Source organism: Trichosurus vulpecula, chromosome 7 (assembly GCF_011100635.1).
Source record: "Trichosurus vulpecula isolate mTriVul1 chromosome 7, mTriVul1.pri, whole genome shotgun sequence".
In the NCBI taxonomy this organism is placed as follows: Eukaryota; Metazoa; Chordata; class Mammalia; order Diprotodontia; family Phalangeridae; genus Trichosurus; species Trichosurus vulpecula.
Window position 1 is genome coordinate 62,552,602 of NC_050579.1, and position 10,020 is coordinate 62,562,621.

General features: G+C 40.5%; 1 protein-coding gene across 1 annotated transcript in view; it reads left to right on the plus strand.

The window, feature by feature from the left end:
- Window positions 1–9,706, plus strand: part of LOC118857537 (calcium-binding mitochondrial carrier protein SCaMC-1-like) — a 54,934-nt gene extending 45,228 nt beyond the window's left edge. Inside the window, exon 13 of the mRNA XM_036768193.1 lies at window positions 9,522–9,706. Within this exon, the coding sequence (XP_036624088.1) occupies window positions 9,522–9,706 (185 nt within the window). The remainder of the gene's footprint in view (window positions 1–9,521) is intronic.
- The last annotated feature ends 314 nt before the right edge of the window (window positions 9,707–10,020 follow it).

A 10,020-nucleotide genomic window follows, 5' to 3' on the forward strand; every position in this document is an offset into this window, starting at 1 on the left:
AAGCCAGCAGAAGCTCAGACAGCCTATTACTTTGTTTCTAGCTAATCTACCTGATCTAGGAACTCAGTCTTCTCTTCGGGTTGTGGTGAGAAATTTCTTTTCCATAATTGATCATCATGCCGTTGGTCCTAGTGACTTTTGATTCTGCATTCCCGCATTGCTGTTCTCCCTACAGTTGGAATCATTTATATTTTCTTTAATTCATACTGGCCCCTTGGCGAAGATTGAGATGAGGAACTACCCTTCAGGATTGTAGCAAAGATGCCATCTACTTTAAACAAAATTTTAAAAAGGAAGGAAGGAAAGGAGAGGGAGGAGGGAAGAAGTGTCTTTATCGAGTGTCTAGTAATGTTCCAGGCACTGTGCTAAGCAATTTACAAATATTATCTCATTTGATCCTTACAACAGCTCTGTGAAGTAAGTGCTATTATGAGTCTCATTTTACAATTAAGGAATAGGTAGACAGAAGTGATTTGCCCTGTATCACACAGCTTTTAAATGTCTGAGTCTGGATTTAAACTCAGGTCTTTCTGACACCAGGTTCGGTGCTGTATCCACTGTACCACCTACCTACCTCAAAAAATATTAGGTACTGTATCAGGAGGGCAGAGTTTATAATCTCAAAGAGGATCATAAACATGTCTGAAAGGTTCGGAACCGCCGGATATAAGAAACTCTCAAAGTAGAAGGCAGAAGAATCAAAACATTTATTTAGGCTCCACAGTAACCAACCCATGAACCAGAAGCCCCATTTTGATATGTTGATCAAAATCTTCCAGGCCCAATAAGTACGCCTTGCAAGAGTAACCAGGAGGCTACAGAGAAGCATGATTGCGTAAAGCAAAATCATGTTTCCCCCTTTATGGTAATAAGATTACCCACTGGACTGAAGTCTTTGTTCAGCTTCCTCCCGTAGATCAGCTCTGCTACTGGCAGCTCCTGCCTCAGCTGTGTCTGTGGCTGAAACTGACGTAACTGTCGTAACTGCCTCTGTAACTGCCTCTGGCTCCAACTGTCGCTGTAACTGTCGCTGTAATGGCCTGAAGTCTTTGTTCAGCTTTCTCCCGTAGGTTAGCTCTGCTACTGGCAGCTCCTGCTTCAGCTGTGTCTGTCGCTGTGGCTGTAACTGACGTAACTGTCGTAACTGCCTCTGTAACTGTCGTTGTAACTGTCGCTGGCTCCAACCGGAAAAGGAAGAGAGAGTCTTCAAGCTGTCCTCTCCCCTCTTATAGGGTTTTTGACATCATCAAGCTCCGCCCAAATGACCAGGGCCGATTGGTTCCTGAGTTGGCCCCTCCCCCTAGCATAGACATTAACACCTCCCCTCAGCCAGCCCCATGACTCATCACACAGGAAGTTCTGGTCCTGCTTCCCGGCATGCTCCCCGGGCCTCCTGCCCCGGAAGAGCAAGCCACAGTGTCCAGAGGCTCAATGAGGTAAGCTGAGTCATTCAAAGAAAACAAAGGCCATTCTGGCTACACTCCACCCCTTGTTATAGGATACATAATCTAATCAGCCATGTATCCTAGAACATACATTGTGATCCAATTACAAAGGAAACTAAAACATATCATTCATTATAAAGCAAAACATATCATTCAGTGACATTCCCAAACATTGGTTAACGATTCAAATGCGATCCACCCCTAGATCCCAGCAAAATAATCTCTTCAATCAATCATCCCCAAAATAATTATTAATAATTCAAATGTCCACCCCTAAATCCTTGTATCCATTACATAGGATCAATAATATCATAACAATAAAACAACACAGCAAGGATAACACAAAATAAGTAAACAGAACACTATCATCATTTCCACCCCCCTTGAACGATTGGGGCTCAAAATCTTGGGGTGAGGGGTGAAGGTCTCATTTTCCATAGCTTCTTCATGCTGAAATTGGATGTAGAGATGGCCCTGCCCCCAAAAAGTCCCATTCCAGAGGTCATTTCTTTAACAAGCTGGCAGGAATTCCAAGAATGCTACATGCTTAGGCAGTCACCGGAAAGTACAGGGTGCTTAAGCCTGAAGGAAACAAAACTAGCAACAAGGTTAGCCAAAACAAAGGACAAAAAGAATAGACAAGTATGGACTATAATTCTTCAAATAAAATCATCTCAAGTTTGGTTGAGATTTCAGTTATGCAAAGATCCAACATCAGAGCCAAACTCAGGTGGGAAATGTTTCTTTTCAAAAGGAACATAATGAGGAAGCCAAGAGGATCCCACCCTAGATAGAGACTAAGATTGTCCTCCCAGCCTTTCCCCAAATGTACAAGTTTTCATCCGTTAATCACACAAGGTCACCTTCACTCTGAGTGGCTTGTGGGCTTGCAGGAGCAGTTCTGATTTCCCTATCTCTCCTGTTATCAAGGCCTTTATCTCTGTACATTCTATATAATTCATTGGTTGGAATTCCATCTATCATTTCAAAACCTACTCCTGCTCTCAATAAAGCAGTAAACATTTCTTTCCTTGTTACTCTCCTTTGGCGCCAAGTTTGCTGGTTATTCACCCTTCTCTCTTGAGGAGATCTATCCCTTCCCCAGTCACCTAAGTCATATAACTGTAAAATCTTATTTATCACTGTTGTAAGACGGCTCCCTACTTCTCCAAGTAATAAATTCAAAATTAGTTGTTTATAAGCAGGGGGAGCTGTCCTAATTATTAAATTCCTATGAGGCAGTTCCATTGAATCATTGTAATATTTGTCTGCAGTTCCTGTCATAATGGCAGTCTTCATTACCTCCTCCTTTAGTCTCATGATACAATCTCTAAGTGAATACCAGGGTCTGTGCTCAGTGGGCCACATAGAATCAGTAGCATATCTCTTATTGCATCCCACAGCGGCTAATGCCAACAGAGTAGTCCTGCTATCACCATCTCCTTGCTGATGATGTTCCCTAAAAGCTTGTTGAACTAGAGGATCATGGCTGATACCTATGAATCTCATGCAGTCTGTCCCATCTACTGATATTCCACCGGCCCCTTGATCACTGAGTCTTACCATCCAAGATATCAATGGTTCTCCTATTCTTTGGCTGAATCTACTCAAAATATCTGTGACCTCTTGCGGTGAGAAATCTTCCTGAATTTCCCTTGTAACTGAATCTTCACCTCGGGTTTCTGTCTTCCTCCTTTGTATGGGTCAAGCCCTTGTCTGATCATTTAACCATCTCCTATTCTCTGTGTGAGGCACATCCTGAACCCCAGTAGTGTTTTGTGCCTCAGCCCCTAACATTGTCTCATTCTCTCCCCACTCACTTCCTCTGCCACCATGGCTAGGACGAAGCAGGCAGTCAGGCTCTTTCTGGGCTGGGTTGAAATGCACTCTGGGCTTTTTTGGTCTCCTGTTGCTCTTAGCCACATTAATAGAAAAGTTCTCATTTGAGTCAGTTTGGTCTTCTGCTATCTGAGATTCCCCTTCTTCCTGTGGGGTAGGAGTGCCCCCATGTCTTTCACTTAATCTCAATCTTTCGTATACTAGCCGGTAGGCTGATAACACTATCCAGCTTTGCCTAGATAGTGATGCCCCTGACTGAATCCCAACTTCTCGTAAACACTTTTCCAAATCCCTAGGATCTCCTCTCCGTAGCCTTGGTTCCCAGTTTTCACAGGGTCCAGCTTTTTTAGCCAATTCTTTTGCTAGGGAGGAATAAAATGGATCCTCCCATCCTGGGATATACATCTCTTCCTCTGAAATTGTTCTGCTTCTAAATAGAGATCTTATACCTAGCGATCCTGTTCGTGACGCCAAATGTAATCAGGAGGGCAGAGTTTATAATCTCAAAGAGGATCATAAACATGTCTGAAAGGTTCGGAACCGCTGGATATAAGAAACTCTCAAAGTAGAAGGCAGAAGAATCAAAACATTTATTTAGGCTCCACAGTAACCAACCCATGAACCAGAAGCCCCATTTTGATATGTTGATCAAAATCTTCCAGGCCCAATAAGTACGCCTTGCAAGAGTAACCAGGAGGCTACAGAGAAGCATGATTGCGTAAAGCAAAATCATGTTTCCCCCTTTATGGTAATAAGATTACCCACTGGACTGAAGTCTTTGTTCAGCTTCCTCCCGTAGATCAGCTCTGCTACTGGCAGCTCCTGCCTCAGCTGTGTCTGTGGCTGAAACTGACGTAACTGTCGTAACTGCCTCTGTAACTGCCTCTGGCTCCAACTGTCGCTGTAACTGTCGCTGTAATGGCCTGAAGTCTTTGTTCAGCTTTCTCCCGTAGGTTAGCTCTGCTACTGGCAGCTCCTGCTTCAGCTGTGTCTGTCGCTGTGGCTGTAACTGACGTAACTGTCGTAACTGCCTCTGTAACTGTCGTTGTAACTGTCGCTGGCTCCAACCGGAAAAGGAAGAGAGAGTCTTCAAGCTGTCCTCTCCCCTCTTATAGGGTTTTTGACATCATCAAGCTCCGCCCAAATGACCAGGGCCGATTGGTTCCTGAGTTGGCCCCTCCCCCTAGCATAGACATTAACACCTCCCCTCAGCCAGCCCCATGACTCATCACACAGGAAGTTCTGGTCCTGCTTCCCGGCATGCTCCCCGGGCCTCCTGCCCCGGAAGAGCAAGCCACAGTGTCCAGAGGCTCAATGAGGTAAGCTGAGTCATTCAAAGAAAACAAAGGCCATTCTGGCTACAGGTACCTGTTTCTTTTCCCCATTTTGTCACAGATAACTAAGTTAAAGCCTACTTTTCTGTTCTGGCTAGGTAGTGGGAAGGACAGATAATAAATAAAGAATCCATTTTGTTGTACTTTGATTAAAACAATAACCACTTTGGAATGGGGTACAAAAACATCCTTGTAAAAGATCAAGAATTACTGACTGAAATGCTAAAATATCCCTTCGTGAGTGATGCTCCTCTCTGTCTGTGATGGACCTTGGTGTGATCAGTTTGGTTTGTGGTTCAATATTATCTTGGTACAATGGGTAAAGCACTGGGCTTGGAATCAGAAACCCCTGGGTTCAATTCCCAACTCTTATTAATTTTATAACCCTGGTGAGTTGCTTAACCTTGCCTCATCTGTAAAAGGAGGGTGATAATAGCATCTACATCACACAGTCGTTGTGAGGATGAAATGAGATAATGTATGTAAAGAACTTCACAAAAAAGTACTATCTAAATGCTAGCTGTCATTTATTATCATGGTTTAGAATATTTTGGTGTTTGGCAATTAGTGAAAGGTACATTTTTCTTAGTTTAATGTAAGTTTTAGTAAAAGATTACATTTTATTTATTTTCTAAGTACAGAGTGCTTGAAGACCCACCATGTCAGGAATCTTAGATCTTCTTGGAAGCTGATTCCAAGAATACTTATCTGCTAGGAATTTGATAAGGGGAGCTATGCTAGTGTGCTAGTAAGCAAAACAGGCTCCTTAGCACTTAGTTCAACAAGTGCCCTTGAGTAGTTTGGCTTTTGTTCCTTTTGAGTAATTCATTGAGCCTTACTAGGGGCTAACCCCCAGGCCCAAACCCCTATTAGGTGTAAAACCTGAGTGGGTGTGGATTGGCAACTAAGGTGGGGCTAACTCCAGGGAGGGCCTAGTTTACATGTCTGGGAGAGCAGAGGCTTTTAGACCACGGGGTTTAAGTCTGCCTCTTTGTGATGATTCTGGGTCACTTGGGTAAGGCATGTGTGACTCACCCCTGATGCTGAAAAAGATATAAAAACCAGGGGTTGGCTGTCCATTCCTTGGAGCTCTTTGCCACAGCAGTGGTGGCGCGTGACTCTGGGCCAGCCCTTGTTCTGAGCTCCCGGGCTGAACTTAGATGTTGGTAACTGTGAATTGTATAGGGTCTGTCTGTTGATATTTGTAATTTGTTTGTATTTTGTTCTGAAGTTCTGGGTGCTGGTTTTTTCCCCTGAACTAAATGAATGCTGTCTATATGCTGGATTAAAGTAAACTTGTTAACCCCTTCACCTCGCTTTCCTTAGTTAAGGCAGATCAAAAGAACCTGTGCTGTTGGCAGCTTTCCGGGTGCTGGCTGTGGGTGGATCTTACACCCCCACAGAAGCTGCTAGCCGGATTGTGGAAACAGCAAGAAGGACCAAGTGTTACATGACAGGAACCTACAGTTGGACTCTGGGATACTGTGTGACGTTCCTTGCATTCTGACTCCCCATCCCAGACTGCTGAGGAGACATTCCCATTTTCCCAGCTTGCTTCTCATGGGCTGTTATGGAAATGATAATGTTGGTCTGAGAATCGTTTCTGATAGGGTCATCCTAGTATAGCTATGTCAATCTGACTGCATCCAGGTGTGACAGCACAAGCCTGTAGTCTCTGCTACTGGGGAAGCTGAGGCCAGTGGATCATTCGAGTTCAGGAGTTCTGAGTTGCAGTGGGTCCAACATTAATTCCAGTATCAATATACTGGGCTGAGCCCTGGGTAGCAGATGACAACCAAGTCACTTAGGAAAGGGTGAACCAAGCCCCTACTGGAAACGGAGCTGGTCAAAGCTTCAGTGTCAATCAGCAATGAGGCTGGTCAATGAGTGGCCATTGCATTTCTAACCTGGGTGAGATAGGGACACCCGTTTTTGTTTCTTTTCTTTTTTTTAAATAAGCTAATTTATTTATTTTTAATTTTCAACATTCACTTCCATATGTTTTAAATCTTCTCCCCCTCTCTCCCCTCTCCCTCCCCAAGATGGCATGCAATACGATACAGGCCCTACATATACACGCCTATTAAACATATTTTCACATTAGTAATGTCATGTAGAAGAATTAGAATGAATGGGAGTAACCATGAGGAAGAAAAACATAAAACAAAAGAAAATAGTCTGCTTCAATATGCATTCAGACTCCATATTTCTTTTTCTGGATGTGGATGGCATTTTCCATCATGAGTCTTTTGGAATTATTTTAGGTCTTTGCATTGCTGAGAAGAGCCAAGTCTATTAAAGTCAGTCATTGCACACTGTGGCTATTACTGTGTACAATGTTCTCCTGGTTCTGCTCGCTTCATTCAGTATCAGTTCATATAAGTCTTTCTATGTTTTTGCGATGTCCACCTGTTCATCATTTCTTATAGCACAATAGTATTCCATTACATTCATATATCACAACTTGTTCAGTCATTCCCCAGTTGATGGGCATACCCTCAATTCCTAGTTCCTGGCCACCACAAAAAGAGCTGCTATAAATATTTTCATACATGTGGGTCCTTTTCCCATTTTTATGATCTCTTTGGCATACATCCCTAGAAGTGGTATTGCTGGGTCAAAGGGTATACACATTTTTATAGCCCTTCGGGCATAGTTCCAAATTGCTCTGCAGAATGGTTGGATCAGTTCACAACTCCACCAACAATGAATTAGTGTTCCAATTTTCCCACATCTTTTCTAGCATTTATCACTTTCCTGTTTTGTCATGTTAGTCGATCTGATGGGTGTGATGTGGTACCTAAGAGTTTTTTGTTTGTATTTCTCTAATCAATAGTGATTTAGAGCAATTTTTCATATAACTATAGATAGCTTTAATTTCTTCCTCTGAAAACTGCCTGTTCATATCCTTTGACCATTTATCAATTGGGGAATGACTTGTATTCTTGCAAATTTGACTCAGTTCTCTGTATATTTTTCAAATGAGGCCTTTATTAGTGACACTGGTTGTAAAAATTCTTTCCCAGTTTTCTGCTTCCCTCCTAATCTTGGTTGCATTGGCTTTGTTTGTGCAACAACTTTTCAATTTAATGTAATAAGAATTATCCATTTTGCATTTCATAATGTTCTCCACCTCTTGCTTGATTTTAAATTCCTCCATTTTCCATAAATCTGACAGATAAACTATTTCTTCTTCCCCTAATTTGTTTATAGTATCAGCCTTTATATCTAAATCATGTCCTCATTTGGACTTTATTTTAGTATATGGTGTCAGACGTTGGTCTGTGCCCAGTTTCAGCCATACTATTTTCCAGTTTTCCCAGAAGTTTTGGTCAAATAGTTCTTATGCCAGAAGCTGAGGTCTTTGGGTTTATCAAACAGTAGATTGCTTTAACCATTGACTACTGTGTCCTGTGCACCTAACCTATTCTACTGATCTACCCCTCTGTTTCTTAGCCAGTACCAAGCAGTTTTGATGATTGCTGCTTCATAATACAGTTTAAGATCTGGTATGGCTAGGCCACCTTCCCTGGCATTTCTTTTCATTGATTCCCCTGATATCCTGGACTTTTTATTCTTCCAGATGAATTTTTATTATTTTTTTCTAGCTCTATAAAATAACCTTTTGGTAGTTTGATTGGTTTGGCACTGAATAAGTAAATCAATTTAGGTAGAATTGTCATTTTTATTATATTAGCTCAGCCAACCCACAAGCAACTGATGTTTTTCCAATTATTTAGATCTGACTTTATTTGTGTGAAAAGTGTTTTGTAATTGTGTTCATATGCTTCCTGGGTTTGTCGTGGCAGGTAGACTCCCAAATATTTTATAATGTCTACAGTAACTTTAAATGGAATTTCTCTATCTTTTGATTTATGTAGGTTTATTTTATATCCTGCAACTTTGCTAAAGTTTATTATTTCAAGTAGTTTTTTACTTGATTCTATAGGATTTTCTAAGTATATCATCATATCATCCGCAAAGAGTGATAACTTGGTTTCTTCTTTGCCTATTCTAATTCTTTTAATTTCCTTTTCTTCTCTTATTGCTAAAGCTAATGTTTCTAGTACCATATTGGATAACAGTGGTGATGATGGATATCCTTGTTTCACCCCTGATTTTATTGGAAATGTGTCTAGCTTATTCCCATTACATATTACGCTTGCTGAGGGTTTTAGGTAGATGCTACTTATAATTTTAAGGAAGACTCCATTTGTTCCTATGCTCTTTAGTGTTTTTTTTTTTAATAGGAATGGGTATTGTATTTTGTCAAAAGCTTTTTCCGCATCTATTGAGATAATCATATGGGTTCTGTTAGTTTTGTTGTTGATAGGATCAATTATGCTGATAGTTTTCCTAATATTGAACCAGCCCTACATTCCTGGTATAAATCCTACCTGATCAAAGTGTATTATTCTAATGATAAGTTGTTGTAATCTTTTTGTTAATATTTTATTAAAAAATTTTGCATCAATATTCATTAGGGAAATTGGTCTATAATTTTCAGGGACACTCATTTTCAAATAAATAAATGGAGTGGGGAGGGAGGGAGAAAGCTCTTTATGGTGCTTGGAGGAGCAGGAAGGCAGAGAATTTTAGATAAGTATACTTATAAATCATTAGAATTATAATTCTATAATTAAAAGATTATCATGAAAAATGTTATCACTATCTAGTAAAATTTGTCATGAATGACCTAACTGTGAGTGGGACTCTTTTTAAGGGCAAGGGACTAGTAAATGTTTCCTTGAAATCTCTCATGAAAGAGATTTATCCCAGATTTGCTTACTGAATTTTAGTATTGTGTTCTATTTCATCATATGGATTTGCTTAGCCAATGGAGAAAAACAAACTTGAATTATAATATTAGGCTGAATTTTTTTTCTTGTTCCTCATTTTCTAGAAACGTTGAGAGGAATTCCACCAATGAAGATGATCAGTCTTGTTAAAATAATAATTGTCACTGAGGGAATGATAGGATTCTACAAGGGCATAATACCAAATGTTGTGAAGGTGCTTCCTGCAGTCTGCATAAGCTACATCATTTATGAGAAAACAAAGAGGAGGCTGGGAGTAGCCGATGTGTGAAATGTTGAACTGCTGTTATTAGCATAATTGCTTAAAGGAATGACAATTTTGATTGATTTTTCTCTTAAACTTGTAACAGCCCTTGTGAACAGGTCTTATATCTTTATCCCTTGAGGGAGAAATGTATCAGCTAGCATTTGTAACATTTTATCTTAATTTTATAGTGACAGAATCTAAGTTAAAATCCTTAAAAAACATAGACTTCTATTTATCTTCCTTCTGATTCTCCCTTGAAGAGACTTCCACTGGAATGAATTGAAAAATATTTTAGGTGCCATTTATATTTATAAAGTACAGCTGTAAAATGTTTGGTC